Raw genomic sequence first — 14,733 nt, forward strand, 5'->3', positions numbered from 1 at the left:
ATTTTGATTCATCAATTGACGTTGACCGTTAAATTAAACGGATTTTTGAAAATCGGAGCGGATTGCTCCTAAAAATGATTAATCGGGGATTAATCGGCGAGTAATCGGGTTTTTTTACAACACTGCTTACAATACATTAATACATGCAACAGTATAAATGTTAGTACATACAACATTCTTTATCACTACGTCTTTGTAATATTTAAATGGAAATACTAAATAAACTGATTGTGTATGATACCTACATTCCAAGATAAATGTGGTTACGCTTTTGTTTTCCATCTCAAATGGACAGAGCATATAAACCCAGCTATGTAAGGAAGACTCTAAAAGCTATCCAAAGTATGTTGTAAAAGCCTACAAATATCAAATATGTTTATTACTCGATATATTGTTAACTTTTATTTTATTTTTTGGATTTTAATCATTCATATTTGTTACATCAATTATTCATGACAAATTTAACAGCCAAAAGTAAGTGTAAATGGGACAACGACACCACAAGCTGAAATATATAAAAAGACCAGCGGCGGCGGCGGCGGCGGCAGCAGTAGTAGAGATAACAACATAAACAACACACATACCGCTTCCAACTGGAAGTACGAGATCTTACGTATCCTCAACACAGTGCAAATAAGGCTATATATGTCAGTTGTGAGTTCATAACCCTCATTTGTCCTATTAACAACCTATTGACGCAAGACAACACAATAACAACAACAAAATCTAATATCACATAAATAGTGTATGAGGAAGGTAAGATGTAGATAATACTTCCCCTATTCGAGAATAAAAAAATTCATTTCTCCACCGAGACTGAAAACACTCTCAAAAGTAGAGAAAATCATCCCTCTCTCTATTCGACGGATAGAGAGATTGCTTACGAGTGGACTCATTTGTCCAATAAGTAGGAATTTTTTTTTTTGAAAATTAAATTAAATTGAAAATAAAATTGAGACAAAAATGGTAAAATCAAATTTCCATGAGTTCTAAATCATGCCTGAAATTTACTTTATGCTCTAAGAGTCAGTCAAGTCGCCAATAAATCGACGCTTGCTGTCGACTATTCAAACACTACCAAGCAAGGTTGCAAAATTCGCAAATCGGAGATTAATCAGTCGGGACTTTGGAAAGATTAATCGACAATTCAGGGACTAATCGGATTGGACTGTATACATTTAAATATTATATTTTAAAAATTATATGTGTAAATATAGAAAAAAACATAAATATAAAAATAAAATTTAATATAATTGTCTAAAATTGTTCATTTTACTCCATAATTATAATGTTCTAGTTTAGATTCATGTTAAAATGTTAACCATTTTTTATTTTGACCGATTTTGGTTACAGAATTCAGTTTTGAACCATCAATCGACGTTGAACGTTTAATTAAACGAATTTTTGAAAATCGAAACGGATTGTTGTTAAAAATGATTAAACGGGAATTAATCGGCGAGTAATCGGATTTTTTACAACACTGCTACCAAGGGTAGATACATTCATAAAATTTAAAATGAAAAAATAAAGTAAGAGAACAGAAGTGACATCTGGAGTATAAACGCGGTATGTGTACGTAGTCAATATTAAAAATAATAAGGTTACTCCCTATCGTAACTAAACTATTCATCCTCTTAACCTTCTACATCAGCGCCACATCAATACCAATATTCTATAACTAACTCATAACTAAACACTCCCTATAATGGCTAAAAACAATACTCCTCTTAATATACAATGTACAAGCAATAAAGCATCAAGTCTAAACAATAAAAAGCCTTTGGGATCCACAATTGCTATAACTAACATATATACTTCCATTAAATCCATCGTGATGAGTGCGGGTAACTAAGGCGGATAACTAATCCGTGCCTATGGTGCATTACGTGTAATGACGGATAACTAGCGGGTAATGAGCGGGTAATTGACTATAGGGAGTGGTCTAATCATATTGTAAAAACTAACACTCATAAAAATTTGTCTTTTACTTACCTTTGATGATCCAAAATCTGCAAGCTTCACAGAGCCAACTCTATAAAATAATATATATTAGCACCTCTATAATAGTGCCGATAAAGTTAGTATGCATCTGATGTAGCTTAGATTATATAACCAAACATGAACAATAGTTGATTAAGATCATGTAATTTGGGAGAACTGCCGTTCTTTAATAAGAACCCTAATTAGATGTGTGGAAAGTTGAATTTAGGAGATCTGCCTTTTTGATCTGTGTAATTCGTTAGGAATTAGGAAGGTGGGCGTGGGTTTTTTTTACTAGGGTTATAATAGTAATTAATTATTAATTAACCCTTATATACTAAAAGTCATGGCCAGATATGCAGTTTCAATTGTTTTCGATTGTAGTTTTGAGTTTGTGTTCACACTATAATCGGTCTCTCAACTTCGGCTCAATTTACACAACAACCCATCATGTTTACAATTTTTCCGGGGTAGAAAGTGTACACATATAATTTTATTAAAATGAAATAAACTAATTCCCCCGGATTTATAACGGGCCCTATCTTCTCGCTCGGTGCGGGTTAAATTTTTCCGAGACTACCGTTCAACTCGAAAAAGTCTCACGAACCCAACGGGACTAACTATACGCGAAACAGACACTTTTTAAAAAACGTTTAACACAACGACAACCCGTATCTTTCTGTTCGCCGCAAGTTAAATTTTTCCGACAGCACCGTTACACTCGAAATTTTTTTATGAACAAAACGAAACTAACTTCGTTCGAAACGGACACTTTTTAAAAAACTCTTAAGACAACGACATCTAAAACGGCGCTTAAGACATGAGCCGTTTTTCCCTCTGTAAATACACAACGCTACGTTAAATATGAATACACATGTCGAAAGCCCCCGCTGCATCGCGCGGGCTGGATCCAGACTAGTTATGTTTAATTTAAATGATGATTAAGCAAATACCATTATTAGCTAAGCAATTTTTTAATGGTTAGATTGACGGTGAATAACATTTTTTTTTTTTTTGGACGACAATATCGGCATTGAATCCTCTCATTTGCCATTCACATATCCGTTAGGAAGAAACTCCTCGCATCCATCGCACAAAACGTACCCGGAATGCTTTAGGTTAACTACTTGGACCGCACAAAGTGAATGATAACAGACGCACAACCTTTGGAGAAAACTCCCCTTCAGGATTTGAACCTGTACCTATTTTTTCAATGATACATGCCCACAGACAACTGAGACTTTTCACCACTCAACTAATAGTTCGGTGGTTTGATGGTGAATAACATGATCCAACGGTTGTTTTTTGGTTTTAGTACCTTATTGCTTTTTTATGAGCTAATTAAGGTTTTCTTATTATATATAGAAATAGAATAGATAGATAGATAAATAGATAGAAGATAGATAGATAGATAATTGTGAACGATCAAGAAATTACAATTAACCAATGATAATTTGGCACATGAAACCCAAGACTATTGCTTTGGCCATTGGAAAACAACTAACGCCTCCCGATCAGTCGAATCTAATGCTTCGTTTCTTGCCATTTAGGCGTTGCTTTTGTGGTGACTTGAATCACACGCCGTGAGATCCTAACCGTTACAAGTGGTCTTAACGGGTCGATATTATCCATATCGGATTATTTGTGACCTGTCAACTACTCGTCATTGGGTACAAAGTTTTATTTGACCCGTAAGCGACCAGTACCTATTGATGAATTTTTTAGATTACCCTTCATTATATGTAAGCTTTTTCTCCCATTACATCCCACACTAAAATATATTTCGCGTTCTAGCTGGAAAAAAGCTAACCCGTTTCACATGTATCATGACCCGGCCCAACCACATTCTTTCCTCTTTAAAAGCTTTCCCCATATTTTTCTGCATGTGAACCTTCACTTCATTCGTACTATTTTTCACATATTTATTTCTCTAGTCATCTTAATTAGTTCTAGAATTTGAGGCCATAATCAGAGTATAGTCAATACAAGAATGAAGCATACCACTATTCATGCCCAACTACCTGGTTCATCTTCAAACAACGTTAGCCCTTGTGCCCAAACACAATCTCCAAATGATCAAACTCAATCACCTCTTTCTGGATTGCCTTTTGTACGCGATTCTTTACGCCCCATTACACTCAGGGTACGTATTAATTATCTATACTTTCTTTAGTTTTTCTATATGTATTAATGTTCAGTGCTAGTTGAACTCAAAAATGTGTAATGTTACATGTTAGACAACACACAGTGTGATCCTACTACATGATTTTACTGGTACAAAACTACAAATAATATCATATCCAGCCCCTTTGTTAATATATTTTAGTACGGAGTACTTAATTTGGTACATCTTTTAACTATGCACCAAGATACCCTACAAGATAACATTATACTATGTTATAGTACTAGACGAGTAAAGAAAGCGCGCATTGCGATGAGGGGTAACAATTTTTTTTTTTTGAAGAAAAAGGAAAAAGTTCTTATTTTCTTTTAAAAAAAGTAGGCGATGACGTCAACATGAAGTCGGTTTCACTGTTCACTTGTGTTTCCCAGTGGTAATAATGATAATGGTAATAATTGACAATGTTAAAAGCGACTATGAAACGGGTCATAAGTGGTAATTTACAATGTTAAAAGCGATTATGAAACGGGTCATCGGGAAAAGGGTCATGAACGGTCAACGGATGACATCTTGGGTAGCTTGAATTTAGATAACATGATAACATCTTTTAAAGGAGGTTTCAGTTCAAAGGGTCAGAAACGGTCACGGGATACCCCGACATCTTGGGTAGCTTGAATTTAGATAACATGATAACATCTTTTAAAGGAGGTTTCAGTTCAAAGGGTCAGAAACGGTCACGGGATACCCCAAGATGCCGGGGTTATGGCATGTAAATCTGAGTAAAAAAAACTCCTCTACGGGCAACTTGAACAGGCAAAACATTCTCCATTTACCCATTTTTTTAATTACTTGCAGTTTGAAGCTCTCGGATACACTATTAAATCGCAATCAGGACATCAAGATCATGGTCTTAACTCACCAACATCAAATACAACGCGAACGCTTCTTAATGGAGTCAGTGGTGTAGTCCGCCCGGGAGAGTTACTAGCCATGCTAGGCCCATCTGGCAGTGGTAAGACCACTTTACTAACCGCCCTAGCCGGTAGACTACCCGGTAAGATATCAGGAACCATAACCTACAGTGGACAGCCCATAAGTAACTCAATAAAAAGAAAAACCGGTTTTGTAACACAAGACGACATATTATACCAACACTTAACTGTCACAGAAACCTTAACCTACGCCGCCTTTTTAAGGCTACCGGAAAACCTGACCCGTGACGAGAAACTACATCAAGTGGAACTCATTATAACCGAACTTGGATTAACCAAATGTCGCGATAGTATTGTTGGTGGGCCACTTATTCGGGGTGTTTCGGGTGGTGAAAGGAAGAGGGTTAGCATTGGGCAAGAAATGTTGGTGAACCCAAGTTTGTTACTTTTGGACGAGCCGACTTCAGGGTTGGACTCGACTACGACTCTACGAATAGTGGCTATATTGAAAGGTTTGGCTCAAGGAGGGAGAAGTGTGGTTACTACAATTCATCAGCCTTCAAGTAGGTTGTACTGGATGTTTGATAAGGTGGTGGTTTTATCAGATGGGTGCCCGATTTATAGTGGGCATACGGGTCAAGTTATGGAGTATTTCAGTTCAATTGGGCATGTACCCGGATTTAGCTTCATGAATCCTGCTGATTTTCTTCTTGATCTTGCAAATGGTAACTTTAATTTCTTTCAATTATATATTATGGAATGATAGTTAGGGTGTCCTCTGCTCATGTTCAAAGTGCGCAATTGCACGGTCCCAGAATTTTAGAGGGCCCAACATTTTGAAAAATTATAATCCATTAATTTTTATACAGAAGCGAAATGTATTCAAATAAAAATTTAAAATTTATAATTAACTAGTTTATAGTTTAAAAAATTAGTCTATTATTATTTGGCCATCACCTATTTTTAGTGACCCGTTATTTGGCCATCACCTATTACATAACATAAGCTCAAGTTATCAAGTCTCGTTTATCTTTAATTTTCAGTCCAAATAGCAGGAGCTCATTTTTTATGTTTTGAAGAGAAATTTCGAAATTAATGAGACGACTTTGGTAGTAGTTATAATTATCTTGTTACTATATTACTTGCTTAACGGGTCACTGCTATACGTTTTATATATCTGTTTACTAATTTATCACATTTGAAGTTTTTACGACAACAACAATACCCAATTTTGCACATGTGAAGTATGGGGGAGGTGAGATGTAGGCAATCTTTCATCTACCCTAAAATAGAAGAGAAATCGTTTCTCTAACCACGAGTCGAGAAAGAATTCTCCACCCACAGGAAGAGAAAGTCATCCCCTCTCTACTCCACGGTAGAGAGATTGCTTCTGTGAGGACCCCCGCCAAAAAATAACTAAATAATAAAATAAAATAAAATGAGATGCAATGAAAATGGTAGGATCAAGTTTTCATGGGTTTTAAAGTCTGCCTGAAAATCAATTTATGCTCTAATAGACGCCAATATATTTGAAGTTTTTCTCATATGATTTTTTATTTGGTATTCTGAAAAACATATACGTTACTTTGTCTATATATCTGATAATGCTTTGTAATAAGCCGTTTGTTGTATCAACTAGATTTAAACCATCTAGGCCGTCTATGAGTTTTGTTGGACCATGTGCGAAGAGTTTCATGGTTGGGCTCTGAGTTCCTTGCAAGAGGTATCAGCTTTGAATCCCGTCTAGATCGAATATTTAGTGGTGGCCAGAGATGGGTTGGAAACAGCCATGGAGTAATCCTGCTGGACTACGTAAATCAGAGTATGAGGTCGGATTACCCGCCCTCCCGGGTAGCCCGAACAAGGAAACCTTCTACCTTTTACTCATGTACGAAGATTGTTGGTTTACGAGGTTTAACTCGTTTTATCTCGTCATGATTTTTAACTTTTTTCTTTGACCATCCTCAGGTGTTTAATATATTTCACAACGGTTAATCTGAACCGAATGAAAGCCTACCAAACCGAATTTGAATTCGGTTTTCGGTCCGGTTTCATTTCTATTTTCAATTTTTAGTTCGGTTTTACTTTTTTGAATTCCACTTTAACCGAAATTGAATCAAATTCTAATTCGATTTACGTTTTGAAATTCAATACGATTTTAACTCAAAACCTATCAAAACCCAGCCGAATAAACAGAGAAAACTAAAAACCTAACAGATGAACACCCCTACATACCAAGATATGCTATTAGTTAGGTTTGAACATGAGATATTTTGTGACACATGACCATAACCACTAAGCAATTTTGTGATGATTTCAACCGCCTAAAATATGACCGTAAAACTAGCCAGTACCATAATTTTTGAAATCATGAAATACAGATGTATCTCCTACTACAAGAAACCGAGACCATCATCAACAAGATCATCAAGGAAGTTCAGATAACCAAAACGATCACAAGTCAATAAAACAGTTTCTTATATCATCTTACAAAAACAACCTTCAACCTCTAGTTAAAGACGATATTCATGAAAATTTTCAGGACACATCTCTAACAATTCAAGGGACACCGCCCTCAAAAAGTAAGTCACATCAAAGTTGGCCAATACGTAAATTAATGAATAGAAAGTGGTCCGTGTATATAACGATCGATATGATGTGTAGGTGCATCATCATCAGCAGGCGCTGGATAATAAGAAGCAATGGACCACAAGTTGGTGGATGCAGTTTGAAGTTTTGTTAAAGAGGGGACTTAAAGAGAGGAGACATGAATCATACTCCAGATTGAGAATCTTCCAAGTGATGTCTGTTTCAATCCTTTCGGGTCTTTTATGGTGGCACTCTAATTTGTCCCATTTGCAAGATCAGGTACACACTACCACAGCTATTAATTTATTACCTCGTAATTCAGCCACAAATTTAAACATCGTACTCTGTATCATACGTTAAAATCACATTTATATGTATCGTATTGATAAGGTGGTCACTGTTTATTGATACATATAGGCACCTGATTTAGAGGGAAGTCCGATCTAGTCTAGAAGAAAATTAAAGCGGAAAGTAATTAATGATCTCACTTTTTATTCAGCTCTTAAATTTGAGTAAATTTTATACATCTTGTTTTGTATAAGAAAACTTGTCTCACACTCACACCCCTCAATAAAATTGACAAACTGGTATTTTTGTGGAAGTTTTTCTTGGGAAAAGACTTAATATTCAACATGAATATTAACCAAATACACTAGTGAAATAATCCGTGGAACTACGTATTTGTTTAGACAAAACAGTGTAATGATATGTTTTAGGTATTAAATGAATATAAATGTTAAAGTCATTTAGTTTAATGACTCGTGAAAACACGGATTCTGAATAAGAAACTTGTAGTTGTTTTACAAACATATTGACGTAGTTAACTCTGGTATAAATAAATGAACTAATTCATTCTCTCACCACTATATTCCGATTTTTATCACAATTACTATTTTTCTTGTCATAAAAGCCTACATATATTACAATATTTTATTGAGACATGTATTTCGCGCACATATCTAACGTAATTAATTTCGTAAAAAGAACCCATATTTGAGTAATAATAATATAATGATTATAAATATAATTATAATAATAAAAAATAATATAAATTATGCTTTATATTTCTAATAATAATTATTAGTAATAACAAATGCATCTTGAAATTTTTTTGAAAATTAAAATACAATTATTATATAAAAGTTGTACAATATGCTTGTGTTTATAAGTTGTTTTGTAAAAGATTGCACAATTTATTTTAAATTTTGTACATATGGTCATAAGAGTGTTTTATCATAAGTTGTACATAATGCTTAAAATATTGTACATATATTCACGTGAGTGTTTTATCATAAGATTGTACATAATGCTTCAAATATTGTACACATGTGAGTGTTTTATCATACGATTGTATAAAATGGTTCATATATTATACAATTAATATGTTAGTAATATTTTTATTAAATACAATTAATTATTTTAATAACATTATTATGGGAGGCTTAAAATTTTTTCTTTATTTTTAATTTTTAAATAATCTTTATTTATAATTTATAACATCTATTATTATAGAAATTTATTAGATATTATAGATTTTTTTTTTTTTGGCTAAAAACTGGAACTTTATAAATCACGAGATCTTCATCAAAAAAATGAAGACTCGGAACACGGAAACAAAACAAAGGCACCAAAGCCTATACAACTCAAAAGCAACTAAAACGCCCTACAAAAGAAACCAAACACAATCAAACCACGCAAATACAAATAACAAAACGAAAGCTAACAAACCAAAAAATGAATAAACTTATCCATCAACAATAGTTTTACGATCCACCTTCCCATTACCTTACTTTGCTCGAGCCCTCGAACCCTCTTTTTGCTTTGGAAGCGTCTTCGACCCGATCAATTTGCCCTCCACCCTAACCAACCCTTCAAGCCCCTTAACCGCCTCTTAAAAAAACCAAGTTGCAAGGGTTGGTATATTATTTGACACCATGAACCCAAATCCTCTCAAGTTTTCCAGCCTTTTAACTTCCAAGTATCCCATAGAATAGACTACCCTTAAATTTTGTCCTTTCTTAATTTGATGATTAGAAGTCGTGTTTTAGTCTTTTACTCGTCTACATCGATACATATTAATAAAGCATTAAAGCTAAAAATAGGCTACAAATTTACACAAATGTACCGATGTCGCCCACAAACTCATTTCCGTCTTACTGTCACCTACAAACTTATAAAAAGTGTACCAATGTTAACATTTTATTACGGGTTACATGTTGAAGCGGTAAACTTAATTATTTAACTTATTTTTTTCATTTTATATGTCCCGATGTCGCCCATATACTTTCAGTTTCTGTTCCGATGTATCATCGACGTGTCATGACTACCTAGAAGCCACGTCATCAATTGTTTTCGTTACAGGTAAAAAAAGTATAGTGGGCGACATCAGCACATTTTTTATAAGTTTGTAGGCGACAGTAGGACGGAAATGAGTTTGTGGGCGACATCGGTACATTTGTGTAAGTTTGTAGCCTATTTTTGACATTAACCATTAGCAAATACTCCGTAAATTAATGTGATTTTAATATAAATTAATGTTTAATCTGATTTGTTTGATAAATTGATGCATATTTCGAGAGAAACAATAATATTAACGAATCCAAAAATCAACAAGTACAACTGATATAAAGGGAATCCAAACTGAGGTTAACAAGCGAGAAAATACGTACCCTATGGCAAACGATCCCACCAAGAGCATGAAGACACACTTTGCAAGGAAACAACTAAGTCTAAGACGCAAACAAAGAAAACTTACATACGATTTGCACTAAACAAAGAAAATAACAAACCATCGACGACGGTCGAGAGAACGCTGACCACCAACGCAACTAAAAACTAAACAAGACAACGCAAGCAACCACCAGTAACTGAGCGTAACAAACCACTAGATATAATCCGAAAAACAAACCCGACCACTACAAACAAAAACACTAGAACCAGTAGAACGAGAAAAACATCAAATAACTCGATCACCGATACCACACGCTGACGAAGATTAAGATACAATTTGATTATCTAATATAATTAATCTAATTATAATTTCTAATTAAAAGTAAAATTAAAATTAAAATTAAAATTTATAAGATAGATGGATAGATACTCAATGGTGACATGATTTAAAACCTACATAAATTTGGTTCTACCATTTGCATGACGTTTCACTTTTATTTTTAATTTTATTATACTATTTTTCTTTTAAAAAATTGTCTACTTATTAGCCGGAGGTCCAATCGGAAGCAATCTCTTTATCCGCCGAATAAAGAGAGGGATTACTTTCTCTACTTTTGAGAGTGTTTCACTCTGGGTGGATAAATGACTTGTTTTTATTCTCGGATAGGGGAAAGATTGTCAATATCTCACCTCTCTATACACCACTCATGTGGTATTGAGTTTTGTTGTTGTTTTTGTTGTATTCTTTTTAAAATATTTCAACTTAATTGTTCACTTGCATAAATAGACAAGAAAAACAATGTAATTTTTTATGCCTTTGTTTTAAGTATGTAAAATAAAAAAAATGAATAAAAAGTAAATGGTAGAACTAGAAAGGATAATAAAGAGTATGGTTCTGTTTGTTGGGGAATTACGGCCTCACTAATTTCCACCACTCAACTCAACAATAACATTAAAGAAATAAGAATAATCCACAACACAAGAATTTAACGTGTAAACTCCAAAATAGGAGAAAAATCACTGGCCATCAAAGAGAGAAATACACTATATCACAATTTGTTACAATGACATAGACGACTCTCTTAAGCCAACTACACTCTCCAAAGTATTTAGCTAATAAAACTCTCAAATAATGGTAAGAAAGAAAGAAATAATTAAATACTTAAAGTGTATTGATTTGTGCAAGTTGAAATGAATCCCATGAGCTCATTTTATAAATAAGGATTTCACCTCCAACTTCTTCCACCCACTTATATGGGACAACTTCATTTTATATTCAAAGAGGTTACACCTCCTTTCTCCCATCCACCAATGTAGGACAAGTAACCATATCATATTTCTATCAAAAAATAACACCAACAAATCTCCACATTTTTTGATAGAAATAGATAACCATACTTCAACATTGCAAAAATAACCGACGTAGACGCTTCCTCGATGACAACTTCAAGATCCTCATCTTCATGCCGTTGACATTATCTCCCTCCTCATCGAACATTGTAACACCCTGATTTTTTTTATCACAACGGAAGTACTTATAATTACCAATATAACCTTAGTTAATGTTTACAAACTATAGTTAAGAAAACAACTTAGTTAACATTGTTTACAACATTCCAAACTACGGTGTTACATGAATACAGTACAAAAGAGACAACATCAGAGTTTAGCTGATAGTCAAACATGTCTTCAAGCCGTCCGCAACACCCGTCCTAAACAGCAGTACCTAATCCTGCAAGGGGTGAAAATGTGGGAGAATTAGCACAACTGCTAAGTGAATGGATACTATCTAACAGACCAAGCATAAGCAACTGAACATGCAAAGGTCACAGGTATGCTAATATCCTGAACTAGCATATAACAACAACTGACAATATGAGGATCGGCGGCTTGTACGAGCACACGACTTAGCTGATCAGGCTACAGTCTACCGATAGTCCGCTTTACTGATTCCACTGCATAACCGTCCAGACGCAACACATGCGTCCTTCAATGCTATACTGAACAACCAGTAACATCATGACCAGACCAGGCTACCACGGTCGATCTCACATCAACCCTACCTTGCCGCCTCGGTGGGTTCCCAACCTTGCCGCCTCGGTTGGTGTCCAACTAACAGTGCGCACATAAGATCACAGATAATCTGTCATGCAATCGTCCTAACTAGCATGGCAATATCTAACTACACATGGCAATCATGCTGGATATAATCATAAGAGTAAAGAGTCTGAACAAGTAGCGTGTCAGCTACTTAATACTTTATCCGGAGATAGACCCACTCACCGAATACCAGCAACTAGCTCAGGTAATCTATCACTGAGCTACGTCCTTATCCTTATCACCTGAATATAAGGCAAATCAAGTTAGTTTATGTCCTTTAGCACAAAACAGCATAGTACAGAAAATCGGTCACAAAAAGTGTCACTAAAAGTCTACCTAACACTTATGCATTTTCAGAATTTACATCCTGATTATCATAAGTCAAGCGGACAACATAACGGCTAGGAAACAGCCAAGTTATACACTAATGCATCACTGATATACATCTGTACGGTTTCACATGCATCCGTACGGTTGCAAGTCCATCCGTACAGTTGCATCATGCATCCGTACGGTTGCACACATACTACCCGGTTGCACCAACACCACTGCATCCATACGGTTGCACATGCACCCGTACAGTTGTACAGTGTACCCGTGCAGTTGCAAGCTGCAACCATACGGTTGTGTTCATCGTGCAGCAGCAGCAGCAGAAAACTGACGAATTTCAACCTAAAATCACCAATTCTTGCTCTAGAGCTCGTTTCTTACCTCTAAACTGACCAAATCAAGTACACTTAACATCAATAAGCATAAACCCACAAGTTTTTGACACAAACATCAAAATCAACCATTTTGACTCAAAATTGCACTTTTAACAAAGTTAGCACAAAATCTTCATTTTTTTCAAAGATTAGAGTTTGAAACACTTTGATTCTTACCTCAATAGACTCGGTAAATCGTAGAGAACAAGATGATATGAATGATTTGAGCTCTAGAACACAAATTAGAAATCTAGGGTTTACAAGTGGTAAAATTTTAGGTACAGGGTAATATAGAAGCTTCAAGAAAAATGAGAGGAAAGGCTGGTCACAAGCTTATATATTTAAGTTAAAATACAATACTCCATCACACACGGGTATTTACCAGTAATCTAATAACTTTTGTACTTAATTTGACTGCCCTAACGGAGTCCAAATTAAATAAACGAACCTGTTCTGTGACCCTTGTCACAAACTGGTCTTCACCAAATAATAAAATAACACTAAACATATAATTAAAATAAATGCATAATTAGTCACACAATTATGCCTAAGGGTAAAAAGGTCATCTTACATCTATGCCCGATATGAGGATGTTACAAATCCACCCCCTTAAGAAGAATCCATCCTCAGAATCTGGTAATGGTCAAACAGACATGGATAACGAGCCTTCATCAGCTCTTCGGTCTCCCACGTAAGGTTCGATCCTAAACTATGCTTCCACTCAACAAGCACCATGTGGATCTCCTTCTTTCTCAGCTTTGTTACCTTTCTATCGACTATCCTAACCGGTTCTTCAACTAGCTTTTGATTCAAGTCAACCCTCAAATTGCTTAACGAAACCAGTTGTGTCTCATCATCAACATTACACTTTCTAAGATAACATACGTTGAAAGTGTTGTGTATCCCTGCTAACTCTGCTGGAAGTTCTAACACAACCGTCTGGTCGTTAACCCTTTGAATAATTCTGAACGATCCAATGTACCTCGGAGCTAACTTACCTCACTTACCAAACCTTATAACTCCCTTCCATGGTGACACTTTCAAGTAAACACGATCACCCACCTCAAAATTTACTGGACGTCTACGTGGATCGGCATAAATTTTCTGTATGTCACGTGCTGCTTTCAACTTTTCACGTGCTATCGCTACCTTGTCCGCTGTTATCTGAACTAATTCTGGACCTGCAAACTGTAGTGACCCGAACTTTTCCATGTTTATATATATATATATATTAAATGAAATTGTTATTTACATGATTAAGTGTTTCCAACATGTTAAGCAATTAAACTTGTTAAGACTTGATTAATTGAAATAGGTATCATATAGATAATTGACCACCCAAGTTGACCGGCAATTCACGAACGTTAAAACTTGCAAAAACTATATGATGACATATATATGGATATATATATATAGTTAACATGATATTATGATAAGTAAATATATCATTAAGTATATTAAGAATGAACTACATATGTAAAAACAAGACTAATAACTTAATGATTTTGAAACGAGACATATATGTAACGATTATCGTGGTAACGACATTTAATGTATATATATCATATTAAGATATATTAATACATCATGATATCATGATAATGTAATAATTTAACATCTCATTTGATTTAATAAA

At 34.8% G+C, this 14,733-nt stretch overlaps 1 protein-coding gene across 1 annotated transcript in view; it reads left to right on the forward strand.

Annotated features, from left to right (window-relative positions):
* The first annotated feature begins 287 nt into the window (after nt 1-287).
* LOC139849736 (ABC transporter G family member 21-like) overlaps nt 288-14,733 on the forward strand; it is a 67,102-nt gene continuing 52,656 nt past the window's right edge. The window contains exons 1-6 of the mRNA XM_071839363.1: nt 288-314; nt 469-654; nt 3,953-4,123; nt 4,958-5,759; nt 7,416-7,617; nt 7,716-7,902. Coding sequence (XP_071695464.1) covers nt 288-314; nt 469-654; nt 3,953-4,123; nt 4,958-5,759; nt 7,416-7,617; nt 7,716-7,902 — 1,575 coding nt within the window. The remainder of the gene's footprint in view (nt 315-468; nt 655-3,952; nt 4,124-4,957; nt 5,760-7,415; nt 7,618-7,715; nt 7,903-14,733) is intronic.

This window comes from Rutidosis leptorrhynchoides, chromosome 5 (genome assembly GCF_046630445.1).
Source record: "Rutidosis leptorrhynchoides isolate AG116_Rl617_1_P2 chromosome 5, CSIRO_AGI_Rlap_v1, whole genome shotgun sequence".
Classification (NCBI taxonomy): domain Eukaryota; kingdom Viridiplantae; phylum Streptophyta; class Magnoliopsida; order Asterales; family Asteraceae; genus Rutidosis; species Rutidosis leptorrhynchoides.